The 16,486-nt window shown below is 59.7% G+C and overlaps 6 protein-coding genes across 6 annotated transcripts; 4 read left to right on the top strand and 2 right to left on the bottom strand.

Annotated features, from left to right (window-relative positions):
- Positions 1–2,301: 2,301 nt before the first annotated feature.
- RAX1 (uncharacterized protein) lies at positions 2,302–3,584 on the top strand (the record flags this gene model as incomplete). Its single annotated transcript, XM_060603148.1, has 2 exons — positions 2,302–2,493; positions 2,526–3,584. 2 exons carry the CDS (start codon positions 2,302–2,304, stop codon positions 3,582–3,584), a joined length of 1,251 nt encoding a protein of 416 aa, XP_060459471.1.
- A 235-nt stretch (positions 3,585–3,819) lies between these two features.
- Positions 3,820–5,683, bottom strand: CcaverHIS019_0606640 (uncharacterized protein; the record flags this gene model as incomplete). The annotated part of the gene is made up of 7 exons (XM_060603147.1): positions 3,820–4,002; positions 4,052–4,137; positions 4,173–4,298; positions 4,358–4,850; positions 4,883–5,043; positions 5,083–5,123; positions 5,424–5,683. 7 exons carry the CDS (start codon positions 5,681–5,683, stop codon positions 3,820–3,822), a joined length of 1,350 nt encoding a protein of 449 aa, XP_060459470.1.
- A 255-nt stretch (positions 5,684–5,938) lies between these two features.
- Positions 5,939–8,043, top strand: CcaverHIS019_0606630 (uncharacterized protein; the record flags this gene model as incomplete). The annotated part of the gene is made up of 3 exons (XM_060603146.1): positions 5,939–7,231; positions 7,307–7,516; positions 7,618–8,043. 3 exons carry the CDS (start codon positions 5,939–5,941, stop codon positions 8,041–8,043), a joined length of 1,929 nt encoding a protein of 642 aa, XP_060459469.1.
- Positions 8,044–9,117: 1,074 nt separating this feature from the next.
- On the bottom strand, positions 9,118–10,207 carry CcaverHIS019_0606620 (uncharacterized protein; the record flags this gene model as incomplete). The annotated part of the gene is made up of 3 exons (XM_060603145.1): positions 9,118–9,185; positions 9,221–10,162; positions 10,195–10,207. The coding sequence occupies 3 exons, from the start codon at positions 10,205–10,207 to the stop codon at positions 9,118–9,120; spliced, it is 1,023 nt and encodes a 340-aa protein (XP_060459468.1).
- A 1,437-nt stretch (positions 10,208–11,644) lies between these two features.
- On the top strand, positions 11,645–14,022 carry TKL1 (uncharacterized protein; the record flags this gene model as incomplete). The annotated part of the gene is made up of 6 exons (XM_060603143.1): positions 11,645–11,685; positions 11,755–11,791; positions 11,837–11,866; positions 11,913–12,019; positions 12,092–12,246; positions 12,311–14,022. The coding sequence occupies 6 exons, from the start codon at positions 11,645–11,647 to the stop codon at positions 14,020–14,022; spliced, it is 2,082 nt and encodes a 693-aa protein (XP_060459467.1).
- A 376-nt stretch (positions 14,023–14,398) lies between these two features.
- CcaverHIS019_0606600 (uncharacterized protein) lies at positions 14,399–16,473 on the top strand (the record flags this gene model as incomplete). Its single annotated transcript, XM_060603142.1, has 5 exons — positions 14,399–14,437; positions 14,490–14,519; positions 14,559–14,649; positions 14,714–15,132; positions 15,208–16,473. The coding sequence occupies 5 exons, from the start codon at positions 14,399–14,401 to the stop codon at positions 16,471–16,473; spliced, it is 1,845 nt and encodes a 614-aa protein (XP_060459466.1).
- Positions 16,474–16,486: the final 13 nt, after the last annotated feature.

Genomic DNA, 16,486 nt, shown 5'->3' with positions numbered 1-16,486 from the left:
AGTGCAGTCGAGGCTGAGAAGTAAGTGGGCCAACGCGTCGTTGCGAGGTGAGAATGGAGTGGGGAGGCGCGAGGTGATGTGGGCCGGGTTGTCGGAGCCCTCCTTTGTGATGGATCAATGGACAAGAACGACGAAGGACGCGAGTGGTCAAGTATGGGTAGGTGAGAAACGAAGAAGGAATGGCGATGATGGTAAGGGGTTGATGGGTGATTGTCGATTGCAGTAACGAAGTACACCTGGAGACTCGTATTCGTCACGTTGGTATGGTAATGGTCTGGTCTTGGAGCGTGGTGGGTTTGCTGCGGATCTAAGACGATGAGACCGAGACCAGAATGTTGAACCAAACTGAACAGTGGTGATTACGTGTGCTCCTGTGCTATGCCCCACGGTCCCGATGGGTGCGGTCGGACGCGACAGAGTAAGGTGTTTGAGAAATGATGACGGAGGATGAGAAAGCAACTTGGAGTGATGAGCAAGTATGCATGCATGGCCGACGGCTTGTGTTGCAGACCGACTGGGTGTCTAGGGGTAGGGGAAATTGAGGAAGGACCCGGGACCCGGACGCAGTGACGGCGGCCGAGAGAGAGAATTCATTGGCGTATAGGCCTCATGGGCGTCAGAGGCTTCAGAGGCGTCAAGAGGCGGTTGGATCCAAACTTCACCCCCCGGCCCTCGGCCCTCGGCCCTCCTTTGCCTTTGGCTGCCAGCGGAACGTTGGCTTTGGTGGCTTGGGCATCTTCCCTCTTGCAATTGCATGAACAAGTTGACAAAGCTTTACCCTGAACGGAGAGGAACCGGAAGGGCTCGGCCTCTACCCTTCAACCACATGCTCTCAGCGGAAATTCTTTGAGCACGACCAGTCCCCTTCAGCTTCCTTGACCATATCATCCCGCAACGACAGCAGCAATCAGGAACGATGCGGGACTCACTTCCCCCCCCCCCCCTCCGCTTACGCAAAAACAGAGCACTGCACAACATCTTTCCGAAACAGACACTGTTACCCCGGTCAGTGCGGCTGGTGGTTGTCATGTTGGGCTGTCTCAGATTCGGACCCGCGGTGTGAGAGTGGTGCGTCATTCATTAGGAATCATTAGAATGTTTGTGGCCAGATTATCCCTGTATCCCTAATGCAAGGTATCGTTTACGCCGCGTTGCGCAAATGTCGAGCCAAAATCTCTTGACCGACGTCACCCTACCCCTGGCCTCGGGCCGCATGCCTCAGGTTTAAAGTGAGCCCTGAGCATCCTCTTCCCCTCCGCTGTCGGAATTGCCCGCGCTCTCAGCATTTGGCACCCCGTTGCTGACAAGCAATTCCCCCACACCAACAAACCCGCACACGGCCGTGGATGAGCCAAACCGTGCCTCTAATCTGGGAAGTGTGAGGGGCAAATGCGACGTGCCTTCTGCGCGTCGAAGGTTGTGTCAAGGCCTTGTTCTTATTCTCATCCCCCAAGGATTCCAGTGGACATGGCTAATGACGCAGCTACATGGCACTGAAGCAGAGAACGAGGAATGGTGGACGCGTAAACATTGCCAAGGCACTGAAACAGATGGGCGCCTTACCCCTTCCATCTGGCCATCTTACTTCCTCGGATGCTTGAACCAAGTCTCCCGATTTCCAGTCCGCGTCTGTGCGCAGCGAGGCTTTGATGCGACACTGTGTGGCGTCGAGGCGTCGGTCGAGAACAGACATGATCCATGCATAGCACCTTGCGTTGCGCGCTATGTGCAGTCCGCAACACGCAGCCACAAGAGACAAGTGGCGGGCCCCAGGCGGCCCGAGTCGAGGCACGTGCAGTGTACTGGAGGAGGGCTTGTGCTTCGCGCCCGGGGCAGCACATGGAAGCACAACGTCGGTTCAGATCTCGAGTTAGCGCCTCCAGATCGCTGGCGGATCGCCAGGGCACGCAGGAATCCATGGAACGGTCGCATGGCGGGATTCGCGGAGATTGGATAAAACTCCGTAGAGGAATGACGTGGGAATAGTAGTGGGATTGGTCGACCACGCGACGATATCAACGAAGGCGGGAGGTAGTTGCGGTTAGGATGAAAGGGCAATTGCGGGAAGGCCAAAGGACAGGGGTGGCTGAGTGTTGAGGTGAGTGAGACAAGCAAAGCAACCGTGTCACGATCCACCTATTCTTCTCGCCTCCTCGCCATCCACATCGCCTTCCTCGCCATTCACCCTCTCTCGTCTGTCTTTACCTGTTAAACGAAACCCTCTTACCATAGGGCGGAACCCAGCATCCTATTCTCCTACCCTCCATCACCACCCATCCACCCCACCCGCCTTCCGGAACAATGCAGTACCACAACGAGAAGGCTCCCGCTGCTGGCGGACCAGAATACGACCTCGCTCCGACCGCTCATCAGGCGTCGGGCACGGGAAAGGGCAAGCGCGGGTCTCGTTACCTCAACCTCAAGCGTCTGCCGACGCTGCAAGAGGTGCTGGACCGCCGCACCCGCGCCCCGTTAGACCTCTTCTGCTTCTACGTGAGTCCTTCATCACGCACCGCTGACTGCAGATCTTCCTCCAGCGCGAATCATCCGAGGACGCGCTCGACTTTTGGCTCGACGTCCAGCAGCACGAGAACCTGTGCAAGGCGTACTTCAAGGACCTGAAGCGGAGCGGGCGGTCGGTTGATGACGACTGGCCCGAGTTTGCCACCTATGTTCGTGAGAACGGCTCGTACATGGCGCCACTCCTCGACCTCGCCAGCCGCGAGACGTTACCCGCCGCCCGTCGTAGTTCGGAACTGCAGCGGTCGTCTCACCCGGGCGTTGGGACGAGCAAGGACGCCGAGCACGCGTACCACGAAATGCACCGTCAGAGCACGCCGAGCTTGCGTGGGACTGGGCGAGGCCGCGCTGGATCGATCCACAGCACGCGATCGGCAATCGAGAACGTCCGCGGCAGCATTAGAGACTGGGGCAAGGGCCGCCACAGCCAGCTCCGCGCTCCGACTATATTCTCTCGCGACCGTGCTATAGAGAAGAACGCGCTCGCCGAGAGCGCCGAGCGCATTTATCTTCGCTATCTTCTCCCTGGCGCCGAGCACGAGATCTACCTTTCCCCCGCCCTGCGGCTCACCAACGTTCCCGTGTCGACTGATGGCAAAATCTCGCCCCTCATTCCCGACCTCTTCCACGCGCAGAAGATCTACATCTTCCGCGCTCTCGAGCAGGACGCTTTTCCCCGCTTCCTCCGCGCCAAGGCTTTTGGCAACCTCACGCCGACCTCCGCCCTAATCCGCCTGATCGTCGGCTTAGTCATCCTCTGGGGTGCGTTCACGCTCTCGTTCACGTTTGTCTTCCTTGACTGGAGCCCCAACGCGCGCCGGCTTTACATCATCATCCCGTACTTTTTCGCATTCAACCTCCTCGTCGCGGCGTACTACTCGCTCTCGCCATTGCTCGCTCTCTTCTCCCAGTCGGAGACGGTGCCATTCCGCTTCATCACGGTCGGTGAGGGGTATGTGCGCAAGCTCCTCCTCTTACGAGGGCTGTGGATTGAGGCCCTTGCCATCCTCCTCACTGCGATTTTCACAATTATCTTCTCGCTCGTCCCTGGGCACCGCTTGTGAGCGTCTCTTTGGGTCGTGCCGCCAAGGTGGCGAACGCACGTACCCCTCCCTCCCCTATGTACATGTTCATGTGGACATTATAGCTTTGTATCTTTTGAGGTATAATTTTTTTGATGAGTGGTTTGTTTGTGCTTGCCTGTTAGTGAATGGAAGCTGCTGCACTTCTTCTCGAGACACTTCATCGTACAGCTACTCTACAGCGTAAGGGAGAAACATACGTCGGGCAATGGGAAGCCTAGTACGGCTTGGCGCGTTGCTGGCCCTGCGTCGAGTAGCGCTGGGGACCCGAGCCCGTGCCGCCGTGCGAGCTGCCGTTTCCGCTGCCGCTCTGTGCCATCGGCTGCGCCATGCCGCTCGGCCCGCCAGTGTTGCGCATGGCCGCGGGGCCGCGGGGTGCGTTCGGGGGCTGGCGCCCGCCCTGGGATTAGTGTCTGGCGAAGGGAACGTCAGACGACAAAAGTACTCACGCGGCTGCCGCCCATGGCACCAGCACCACCGCCCATCGCCATTCCGCCCATACCACCACCCATGCCGCCCATTCCCATTCCCATTCCTGATGTTAGCTCATCCGTCGTAGACGTGACTCACCCATCCCGCCCATCATGTTGCCCATGCCTCCCATCATGTTTCCCATGGCCATGCCGCCGCCCATTCCACCCATCCCCCGTGCCATGTTGGGGTTGATAGCGGGCGCGCCGCCATTCATGCCCATGTCTGGTATGAGCTCCCTCTCTCCTTGCTGCTAGCTCGTTCGCTGCGCGGACTCGACTCACTCTTCATCATGTTGGTGTACATCATGGCCATGGCGTTTGGGTCAAACCCCCCGCCCATCCCCATGGTCTGTCCCTTTGCCATGTTGTTGTACATCATAGCCATGGCGCTAGGGTCGAACCCCATCCCAAACTCGACGTTTGAAGTAGCGTTGAACCCCGAGGTCCGCGCCCCACCAGGCGCAGTAAAGGCCTTGACCTGGGTACCTGCGCCACGGGGCTGCGCCTTCTTGATCTCGATAGCGCGGCCCTCGAGCTCAATTCCGGAATGCTGCATGGCGTTATCGACACCCGCCTCTTCCGCAAACGTCGCAAATGCAAAGCCCTTGCTGCGCCCATTCAGGCGGTCAAACATGACCGTCGCGTCCATGACCTTGCCGAACCGCCCGAGGAAGATCTTGAGACTCTCGCTCGTAACGGAGGCAGCGAGACCACCCACAAACACCTTGGCTGTACGCTCGTGCTCCGCACGAGGGATCGCACGCTTCGGGTCAATCTACGTCAGCATACCCTAAATTCAAGGCCCACCATCTTGCCATCGAGCTGGTGGTTCTGCTCAAGAACCTTGGTCACACTGGCTGGGTCACGGAAGGTGAGGAAGGCAAACCCGCGCGACCGACCTGTCGGGTCACGCATAATGGTACACTGCTCAATTTCGCCAAACTGGATAAAGTACGCGCGCAGGCCTTCTGGCGAGTCAGTCATTTGATGCCTTGTGCAGGCCTTACCATCTGTCGTCTCCCAGTTAAGGCCGCCGATAAACATCTTGCTGTAGAGTGTAGGTGATCATGTCAGGAGGACGGAGGAGGAGGAGGAGGAGGAGGAGGACGGGTTGGCGGCACCCGTGTGCATGGAGTAGTATCAGTATATGGTCTGCGGTATGGGTAGGTATGGGTATGGAGGGTCTATCACGCTCACGCCTAGCGCGGCGCCATTCTAGCCACTCTGGCTCTAGCTATGGGCTTTGTTTGCCCTCTAGTTTTCACTCGCCTTGTCCAACTGGCAACTACACCAGTTGTTGGAACCTACGTGCGCCCTAGCGCTCTAAACAATACCAAACAAAACTAACCCCTCGTCAGGCATGTCGCTGGGCTTCATGCGGTCGATACCCTGCGGAATATGGTGTGGGCGAGCAGCTGCATGTGCGTCAAAGGCCGGAACAGCATCGCTCGCCCCAGAGCTGGACGCGACATCCCTCGAGTCCGGCATGGGTGCCGGCGGCTCCGGAGCATCAAGCGTGTCCGGGTCGACGAGCTCCTCGTCAAGCTGAGTCGCGTCGAGGTCTTCGAGGTCGAGGTCACCATAGAGGTCGTGGTCAAAGTCGGACATGGTGGATGGATGGATGAGATGAGGGAAGGAAGGTGAAGTGCTTGAGATGAGTGACGGTGCGGTGCTTGCATGTGTTCAAGCAGCCGGCGGAACCAATTCCAGTGGCGCACAATGCTCAATCTCTACTGCATTTAGAAGGCTTCCGTGGGAGAGTATGTCACGTGCATGCATCCGGCAAAGTGTGGCTCTAACCGACGCGCCATAGGTTCCAAGAGCTGGAACTTTCTTCTAGCTGCCCACTTCCAAGTAGTAATCATGTCCGAGGTCCGGCAGCGCAAGACGGCAGCCTCAGCTGCCGTTGCCCAAGCACCAAAGTACGCCCTCCCGGCACGCCCGCCCAAGCGTCCCACCCGCAGCGCCCACTGGGGGATCAGTATCGTCCTCCTAGCCTTCCTGGTCCTGTATGCGAAACGCAACGGCCTCACCAAGTCGCAAGCGCCGTGGACGGCCGACGGCGGAGACAAACCCCTGCCCGCATGGTACGCGGTGTGCTCGCGCGAGGGCAAGAAAGTGTACACTGTCCCCGTCGAGGGCGGTGTCGGCGCTGTGCAATGCATCGTGGTCGAGGGCAAGCGGGTACGCGAGACTGGGAGCCTGCAAGCCGTGCGCCGCGCGTACGGCGAGAAAGGATCCAGCAGCACGCCGGTGCCCAAATCCGCTCCCGAGGCGGTTCGCAAAACCAGCGGTATCCGGATCGTCTACCTCCCCCCAGGGCATAGTCTTACACCCGGCTTCACTGATGCCCACGCCCACCCCCTCGAATATGGGGCTAGCCGACACCTTCAGCTCCTGGGTTCCGGCAGTGTTGGAGAGGTTGTGAGACGCACCGAAGCCTACGTCCAGAGTCGGGGGAGGGCGAGCTTCGATGACCAGAATTGGGTCGTCGGACAGGCTTGGGACCAGGAACTTTGGCCTGGTAAGGACTACGCGACCGCCAACGACCTTGATACCCCCGCCCTTCAGGGGCTACATATCGTTCTGCACCGGACAGACTTGCACGCGGCATGGGTATCTCCCGCTGTACTTGAGGCGATCGGTCCGATTCCACAGGAGGACATTGAGGGCGGCCAAGTTATTCGGGACAGTGAGGGCCGCCCGACAGGAGTATTCTTGGACAACGCGATTCGGGAATACGTCGGCCGCGTGATGCCGCCCATGACGGATACCCAACGCGAGGCGAACCTCGAGGTTGCGATGCGTGACGCCCTCTCGCTCGGATTGACGGGTATCCATGATGCTGGGTTGGTCCCTGACGACCTGGCATTCTTCAGGCGCATGGCGGAGGAGGACAAGCTCCGCCTCCGGTTCTACACTATGCTGCTTTGTCCCGAACCGCGCGACGTGTATTGCGGCGACCAAGTCGAGCGTGTCACAGGATTGCAGGACGGACGGTGGACGCTCCAGTCGGTCAAGCTGTTTGGTGATGGGGCTTTGGGAAGCCGCGGCGCGGCACTGTTGGAAGATTACTCCGACGCCGAGGGATGGCGCGGGTTTCTCCTCACTCAGGACCATGTTTGGGCGCCACTCATCAAGAAGTACTATGACGAGGTGAGCGGCTGCAGCCTGGACAGGCTGCATGCAGGGAGACGGTTTCGCTAACGCGAACGGATAAGCTAACCCCAGGGATGGCAGGTTAACGTCCACTGCATCGGGGACAAGGCAAACCATGTCGTGCTCGACGCGATCGAGGCCGCGATTGGGCACGACAAGGAGGCGGGACGCGCACGCCGCCTGCGCATCGAGCACGCCCAGATTTTCACACAGGATGACATCAAGCGCGCGGCGGCCCTCGGCGTGATCGGGAGCTACCAGCCAACGCATGCGACGAGTGACGTGAGTGGATAGCCTCAGGTCGGCAGCGACTCTCTGGAGTGGGCTGCCTCGGCGTTACCCTGTCGCCAGTTCGCTGGCGCTCCGTTCGCGACTGACAGCAGATGTGGTATGCCGAATCCCGCCTCGGCCCGGACCGCATAAAAGGAGCCTACGCCTGGCGGTCGTACCTCGACTCGGGCGGCCGTATCGCTCTGGGCTCCGACTTCCCCGTCGAGTCCCCCGACCCGCTCAAGGGGTTCTATGCAGCCGTAACCCGGCGGGCCGAGGACGGAACTAGTCCGCACGGATCCGGGGGATGGTATCCGAACGAGAAGCTTACGCGGGTCGAGGCACTGCGTGGGTTTACGGCCGATGCGGCATTTGCTGCGTTCTCAGAGGATACTGGGAGCTTGACGAAGGGTATGCGCTTCGACGCTGTGCTTTGGGATGATGACCTCATGGAGGTTGAGGAGGATGAGATGTTGCGTACGAAGGTTAGGGCGACGATTCTTGATGGACGGATCGTATATGGCGAGTGGGCGGTGTGATGCATCTGGTTCAAAAGCGGACCGGCTTTGAGTTGCGAGGTGGAAGGCGAAGACGAGATAAATGCCACGGCTCGATGAGATTGGATGACTGATTTCGAGACATCCCAGCCTATGCTGGGTAATGACTCTGCGCGGACTGAATCCTAGCGTTCATCGCCAGCTTCCAGCCACAGGTGTGCACCCGTCCAGGAGTGACACCCTTCCGGACCGACCGAGAACGTCGATCTGGGACAAGACCATGGGTAATTTTGACTGCGGATACCTTCGGATCCTGATATCTTTACTCGGTTACCATCCATGTCCATTAGCAATGACATCCACAATCACAATGTTCACCTCCCTCAACGCGCACCACGCATATATGGAATACGACATACATACACAACCCCGTTCGGCCCAAAACCCCAATCTTCACCTCTCTTCCGCATCTTCTCAACACATTTTGTTGGAAACTGCACTTGCAGTTGTCGTCTCACCTCCACCTCCATAGCGATTTTGCTTCCACTACCTGCACTTGCGAGATGCTTTGTCCTTATCGCACAGGCCGCCGCACCTAGAACTATAAGTACCTAGCCCGTTATACCGTTCTATGCATCTACACTTCACTCCTCAACCACAGGGCTGCAGCTTCGTCACCTGCAGCACCTAAGAGGACCTCTAGCACCAACCTATAGGCGTCAAGTTCCAACACTTTTCAATGACCACTAGTGATGAAACGGCATCATGGACGCTTGCCACGCGTTCGGCAGGGGTTGGACTCCCTCCTAGTGTATAAGAGAGAGCAGAGGCGATCTTGCAGTTGTTTTTTTCTGCTAGGGACTATGGGCGAGGAGGTGCGAGGAGGTGTTAGAGCGACATTCTTCCAGCGAAGCAACTCATCTCCGCTTGCCGCGGAGGAGGCCGGAGTTCAACGCATCGTGTGCAGCCGGCGTCTACCCAGGGTGCGGTTCATGATGACGATGCCACGTTCAAGCATTTGGCGGAAGCTGCCCACCTCTACGAGCCTGAGTCCACCGCATCCAGATTCTCCGAAGATGTTCCCGCACATCCACCAGAGAATAGTGGATACATACTCTACACACGGAACACGACGGCACGGCTCGCCTTGACCTCAGCGCCTCCCGATGCGGCATAACCCGTTCCTGCTGTCAGTTGAGTGCTACGACGTCAAACTCACCCTCAGACCCCAGGGGGAGCATATCCTCCGTGCCGACCTTGGCCTCACACACGCAGCACCTTCCGGCGGGCCTGACGACCGTATCCGCGCAAGTCTTGCACACGACGTGTCCGCACACAGCTGACGCAAGCTTCTCCTTCTTCTCCCTCCGTGCCTTCTTACGCGGTCCATCGCCGTTCTCCTCCTTACCCGCCAGAGAGGAGGCCGGCTCGCGCGATGTGAGCAACACAGCTCCTGACGCATTGCTCAGATCGCGCTGACACGACGGGCAAGTCGGCAACTTCCCTCCTGGCGGATACTTGAGAATGACGGGTAGCAGGCCCTTGAGCGAGATGGGGTGTGCCTTCCCCTCCCCGCCGACGTGACACAGGGTCTGGAGCTTGACCTGCTTCAATGGGCCGAGAGGAGCGGATGGCGCGTTGGCGGGCAACCAAAAAGCAGCGATCTTGGCCTTCCGCGCCTCGCCAGCCTCAGCCTCGATAGCGGCGGTGGCGCGTTCCTCGGCCTCCAGCGCGACGGATTCGATGGCGTCCTCGTCCAACCTGAACTTCTCCCCGACCGCCGCTGTTGCCGAGGAAGAAACCTTAGCACCTCGTCCACCAGCAAGTCCCATCCCACGTTCAAAGTCAGCGAGGACGCGCGCGCGCGCGGCATCCCTCGCATCACGGCGTTTCTGGGCGTCGTCATCCTCCCATGCCCGGAGTTGGGACTTCTGCGCCTCAATCGAAGCCTTCTGTTGCAGCAGATCCGAGAGAGCACATTCCCGACAGAAGATATGGGCCGTTCCGCAGGCGACCGGATCCGTTGCACGCGAGAGGCACAGATTACACGCGTCGAGGGGCTTGAAGCTCTCTTGCCCCAACCGGCGGGCTGCGGTCGATTGCTTGAGTTTCAGGCGCTCATAGTATGAGAGGTTGGCTTGAGTTGTCGTGTTCTTCGCGTCTGGAGTTAGATTGAGTGGGGAAGAGACGTACGTGACCGGCCCATGGTGGATGCGGAGTGGGTGATGTTGATTTGGTGTGGCTGATGGAAAGTGGAGGAGTGAGTCTGACGTCGATACGGTCACGTGATATTAACGTGGAAATGATTAGTGCGTCAGCCTGCCAATGCTGTGGATGCCTCCTGCTAGTTGAATGGCGATTTCCGCGCCGGAAACCCGGGCCGGAGCGGACATGGCCCCGCTGGACTTGTCACATTGGGCCATGCATGGATCATCGGCCATGGTCCATGGACTCATGGATCACAGCCGTACGCTGTCAACGCGAGTGGGATAGTGGAAGCGTGCGATTATGTGGCAATGTGAAGCTCTGCGGCGGCTCTGGGCTGTGCGATGCTGGGTCGTGCGGCCTGCGCCCTATTCACAGCTTCGCACGACGTGACTCCCGTGGCGCAACATACTGTACTGCCAGTCGCGGATCGCCGAACCGCGTTAGATGCGACATGCCACAAACAAATGTGACAGTTACTTGCCGATATGCCCAGCGCCGCGCCCAGGGCGAGTGGACGTCACGAGGCAGATCGCTATTTCCAGGGCGGTGGATAATCGGCGGATACACAGCAGATAGCGAGCCGACGGTAATAGCACACAACCCTCTTCTTGCACTGTGTACAGGGAACAAGTGAGCAGTACAGGTGCGCGCACCCGAGATCGGGTTTATGGCTCAGCCAGCAGCCAGCAGCCAGCAGCCAGCGGCCCAGGCCGATGGGGGGGACAAACGTATAGTGGTTAGCGGGGGTCGGGGTCCGCTCAGGCCTCAGTCACTTGTTCAGTCACTCACCGGCCTTTGACACACAGATGTAGGGCTGAGGGGCTGAGGAGTGGCCTTTCATCAATCACCCAGAAGCTGGGCAAAGCACATGGTCCCGGTGATCTGATCTCGATCTTGAATATGGTGGAACGCTCGCAGCTGGCAGCATGTGAATCATCAAGACAACAGGCGGGCCAACGGGGGACACGGACGTCACCGATGATGCTGATATAGTGAGGGATCTGGGCTTTAAGAGGGCGACGTGGGGCATAGCACATGAATGACAGAGGGATGGGGAAAGATTACGCTAAGGGGCCCGTAGTTGCCGCAGCCTTCGGTCCGAGCAACCGGGGTACATGAGTGGGAGGGGGAGGGGCGGAGATGAAAGATCCGATTTCAAGTGCCATTAGTTTTCTGTCCCTGGATCTGTATAGACCCGTCCCATCTTCCCAAAGTCCCACAATCCCACACGTTGAGTGGAGCAAGGAGTCGAGCACGTTGACTGGACTGGGTCAAGCCAAATCGGCACTTTGACCCAGCGGATCCCCCAGACTGGCCGTCGTCCTTGTCCTATTAATCATCTTCTCTCTTCGTCCATCTTCTTCTCCTTCATCCTCACCTTCCCTCAAAAACATCAAGTACGCCCACCTAACCGCTTTCCATACTCACACTAGACATGGCTATCCAGTTCACCGACGCTGACCAGGTTGCCGTCAAGTGAGTGCACCTGAAGACGCGGGGCCGATGCCGCACAGCCCGAGCTTTTTGAGCATAGCTAACGCCCAGCACCATCCGTACCCTTGCGGCGGATGTTGTGGCCAAGGTACGCTCTCGGGCACCCTCTCGATGTGCAACCCACTGACAATAGGCCAACTCCGGTCACCCCGGTGCCCCCATGGTGAGTTTGCTTCGGACCTCTTGTTGGACCCCAGTTAACGTCCCAGGGCATGGCTCCCGTCGCCCACGTCCTCTTCAGCAAGTTCCTCAACTTCAACCCCAAGGACTCGAAGTGGGCCAACCGTGATCGCTTCGTTCTCTCCAACGGTCACGCGTGAGTCCAAGCGCCACGGTTTTTTTCTAGAATTCCCTGCCTACACCAGAACGAGTCACTGACATTTTCCAGCTGCGCGCTCCAGTACATCATCCTCCACCTCGCGGGCTACAAGGTCTCGATGGACGACCTGAAGAACTTCCGTCAGATCGACTCCAACACTCCCGGCCACCCCGAGAACCACCACACTGATGGCATCGAGGTCACTACCGGCCCTCTTGGTCAGGGTGAGTTGTGCAGGGGAGAAATTGGGCGAGAGGCTCAAGTCAACAATGGGTGACTGACGGGCAGGTATCTCGAACGCCGTTGGTCTTGCCATCGCGCAGGCTCACATGGGCGCCACCTTCAACAAGGACGGCTTTCCCATCTTCACCAACAAGACTTACTGCTTCCTGGGTGACGGCTGCCTCCAGGAGGGTGTCTCGTCCGAGGCCTCGTCGCTTGCCGGTCACCTGCAGCTCGGCAACCTGATCGCCATCTACGATGACAACAAGATCACCATCGACGGCAGCACCGACGTCTCGTTCACCGAGGACGTTGAGGCCCGCTACCGCTCGTACGGCTGGGAGGTTATCCACGTCACGAGCGGTGACGCTGACCTCACCGCCATTGCCGGTGCCATTGCCGAGGCTCGTGACAACAACACTAAGCCCACCATGATCGTCCTCCGCACCACCATCGGTTACGGCTCGCTCAAGGAGGGTGGCCACGACGTCCACGGTTCTCCTCTCAAGGCCGACGATATCAAGCAGCTCAAGGTCAAGTTCGGCTTCGACCCCGAGAAGACCTTTGTCGTCCCCGAGGAGGTCTACGACCTTTACCACAAGGCCGGCGCGGCTGGTGCCCAGAAGGAGGCCGAGTGGAAGCAGAACCTCGATGCCTACAAGGGCAAGTACGCCACCGAGCACTCGGAGATCATTCGTCGCTTCGAGGGCCGCCTCCCCGAGGGCTGGGAGAAGCATCTTCCCACCTTCAAGGCCGGTGACGCTGCAGTTGCTTCGCGTAAGCTCTCGGAAAACGTCCTCAACGCCATCGCTCCCCACATCCCCGAGCTCGTTGGTGGCTCGGCTGACCTTACCGGTTCCAACCTCACCCGCTGGAAGGGCGCCGTCGACTTCCAGCCTCCTTCGACTGGCCTCGGCGACTACGCGGGACGCTACTTCCGCTTCGGTGTCCGTGAGCACGGCATGACTGCCGTCTGCAACGGTATCGCCGCTTACGGTGGTCTCATCCCCTTCGGCGCCACCTTCCTCAACTTCGTCTCGTACGCTGCCGGTGCCGTCCGCCTCACGGCGCTCTCGAACCTCCGCGTCCTCAACATTGCCACCCACGACTCGATCGGTCTCGGCGAGGACGGCCCCACTCACCAGCCGGTCGAGACCGCCGCCTGGCTCCGTGCTACCCCGAACATGATGTTCTGGCGCCCTGCCGACGGTAACGAGACTTCGGCTGCCTACGCCGTCGCGCTTACCTCGGCCGAGACTCCCTCGACCCTTGCGCTCTCGCGCCAGAACCTGCCCCAGCTTGAGGGCTCGACCCTCGAGAAGGCCTCGAAGGGTGGCTACGTCCTCCAGGAGGCTGAGAACGCCGACATCACCCTCGTCTCGACCGGCTCCGAGGTGTGCATTGTCGTCGACGCCGCCAAGCAGCTCCGCGAGCAGGGCCTCAAGGTCCGCATCTCGTCGCTTCCCTGCTTCGAGGTCTTCAACCAGCAGTCGAAGGAGTACCGTCTTTCGGTCCTTCCCAACGGCGCTCCCATCATGTCGGTTGAGGCCTACTCGACCTTCGGCTGGAACGAGTACGCCCACGAGACCTTCGGCCTCAAGGGCTGGGGTGCTTCGGGCCCCTACCTCAAGGTCTATGAGAAGTTCGACCTCACCCCCAACGGTGTCGCCTCGCGCGCCGCCAAGGTCGTCGAGTTTTACAAGAAGCGCGGCGACAAGGTCTGGTCGCCCGTCGACAAGGCGATCGACTACGACACCATGCTCTCCACCGCCCATTAATTCTCGGGCGGTGTGATCAGTCGGGTGATGTTGGAGATAGTGTAGGAATCATAGAGTGATGCAGATTAGCAGCGGCAGCGGAGTGTGTGGCGGAGCGCCAGGGATGAGCACTCTAGAACTCAGTTGAAGCCCGCTTGAGGTGGTCTTGCGGTCAGCTTGGATCGGTCAGAGCAAGCAGCTTGCTATGGCAACTACTCCGTACTCGGTGGTTGCGCTGGCAAGCGCTGGCAAGCTGGCCAACAACCTCCACCACCACCAGCAAGCCAGCTCAGTCCCTGCAAAATACTCCCGCATCCACAACAACCGGACCTCGCGAAGTTTAAGATGGCACTATAGTTACTCATCTCACACCTCCAAGTGTCCCAGCAGCGGCACAATGTCCACAACGCTGCAGCCTGCCAAGGCGCCTGTGTCGGTGAGCTCCCCTCTACCTTAGCTTAACTGTGCTGTTCGTTAGCTCACAGCAGCCACTGGTGCGCATCGACGCCCACTACAGAGTGCGTCCACGGTCGTCTGTGATGCCAAGCTGATGACAGAAAGCGCTAGCGTTCCGTTGGCAGGAGCTCGTGATCCGCGCGTTCTTTGTGACAGCGGTGTCCTTCTTGCTCGTTCCAGCAGTGTTGTTAGGTGTGTCCTCCTTCTTTCCATCGCTCCCCTTCTATCCTCTCCTTCACCTCATGTCTGACGGCAGGCTGGCGTCCGTCTCTCCTTACCTTCTCCAGCCTCCTCTTCACCACTCCCATTATCTACCTCCTCACAACGCACATCGTCCTCCGGTCCAGGCGGTCGTGGATCGAGTCGCCGCCTCTGCTTCCCGCCTCGCCCAGTGCTCTCTCCGTGTGGTTCGGCACCTTCTCCCACCCGGTCCTCGCTTTGCTGGCAGCGCAGGCTTCGGCTGCCATCTTCTTCGCTCTCGCTTTCGCTGGCGTGCAGAACCACCTCTATCCATCTAGTGGATTGGGGTGGAGCAGCGCGTCGACGCCCCGATACCCATGGCACTGGAACGAGCGGCTCTGGTTCCTCGTGTTCGGGAACACTGTGTTCTTTGGACTCCTCGCGCTCAGAGATGTGCTAGTTGGCAATGTTGGGCCCAAATGGCCCCAGTCGAGGGTGAGTACTCACGTTCCCAGCCACCATTGTCGCTCGAGGCATACACCCTCCTCTACTGTGCTCCGTTGACACCAGGCCGCCTTCCCCGTTGTGATCCAGCGCGCACTCGGGCAACTCTTCACTGCTGGTCCGTCATCTCTCATTGCGGAACTCGCGAACGCTGCCCAGTTCACGGTCGTTTACACTCTCGTCTACTTCACTCTCCGCCGCTCGGTTTGGCGCATGGCCGTTACGTACCTCCCATTCCTGCGTCCCTTCGCGCTCAACTTTGCGAAGAAAGGCTCTCTCTCCTGGGGCTTAGCGTACTATCTCCTTGTCCTCCAGATCACGGGCCTGTTCGCGCTTAAGCCTGCCCTCGCAGTCGTGAACGACTACCTCTGTCAGCCCCTCCCCTTCCCGAGCTTTACGCGGAAGAGCCCCCTCAGCGCAGACAAGTACCTCCTCACCGCGCTTGAGAGCACCAACGCCTTCTACCTCGGGCACACCATGGTGGAGCTGCAGCGTGCTGCGCACTCAGTCAAGCGCAGGAAGGAGATCTTCGCCGACGCCTCGCGCCCAGCGCTGGTTCACGAGCTTTTCCGCGCGCTCCTCCTCGTTCTCGGTGACTCGTATTCCACTCTCGCCGCGAAGGGCCGCAAGCTCTCGTCCGCCCCCCTCGCTCCAGTCCCACCCGTGCATGACGGTCTCAGCATGCCGGTCAAGGCGGGTGACATCTTCCGCCCCGTGCCCAAGCCTGGTGCGCTCCAGGGCTTCGTGTCCACCGTGCTGGAGGGTAAGCCTGCCCCGACGCCTGCGCCGGTGCGTGCGGCACTTGACCGCGCGCACGCTGCCGAAGTCGCCGTTGCGAAGAAGGTCGAGACCGACGTGCCTGTCTTCGAGCGCTGGGTGGGTGGCACACCGTTCCTCAGTCCCGTGCTCGCGGGCGTCAAGCTCGCGCGCGGCGGTTTCAGCGCGTGGGCCGGACGCGAGTGGAGCCGCCGCGCTGTTGCTGCCGCGGTCCCAGAGCCCGACCGCCTCGCCCGGATCGTGGACATCCTTGCCACGTTCTGTGTCGCAGCCTACGACGAAGACGAGTACGGGTCCGTCCAGGCCGTGCTGCCCAGCACGTTGGAGGCGCTCGTGCGCGTGCGTGGTGCCGCGCTTGCCCTCGGCGCTGACCTGGTGACCACGGCACCCAAGGTATCGTCCTCGGCGGCAGATGCCGCCCGCGCGGACTGCGCTGCGGTCGCGGCCATCGCCGAGAACGGGATCCGACGCATCGCCGACCGCTTCAGCGCGACTCTCACCGCGTTCCGTTTTCCGACCGGAATCGCGACCGCCCTCACCGATGTCTGCAAATAGAGATTCTGTAGAG

The sequence above is a fragment of the Cutaneotrichosporon cavernicola genome, assembly GCF_030864355.1.
Source record: "Cutaneotrichosporon cavernicola HIS019 DNA, chromosome: 6".
Taxonomy (NCBI): domain Eukaryota; kingdom Fungi; phylum Basidiomycota; class Tremellomycetes; order Trichosporonales; family Trichosporonaceae; genus Cutaneotrichosporon; species Cutaneotrichosporon cavernicola.
The sequence above is the reverse complement of the archived record's forward strand: the minus strand, read 5'-3'. Positions and strand labels throughout refer to the sequence as shown.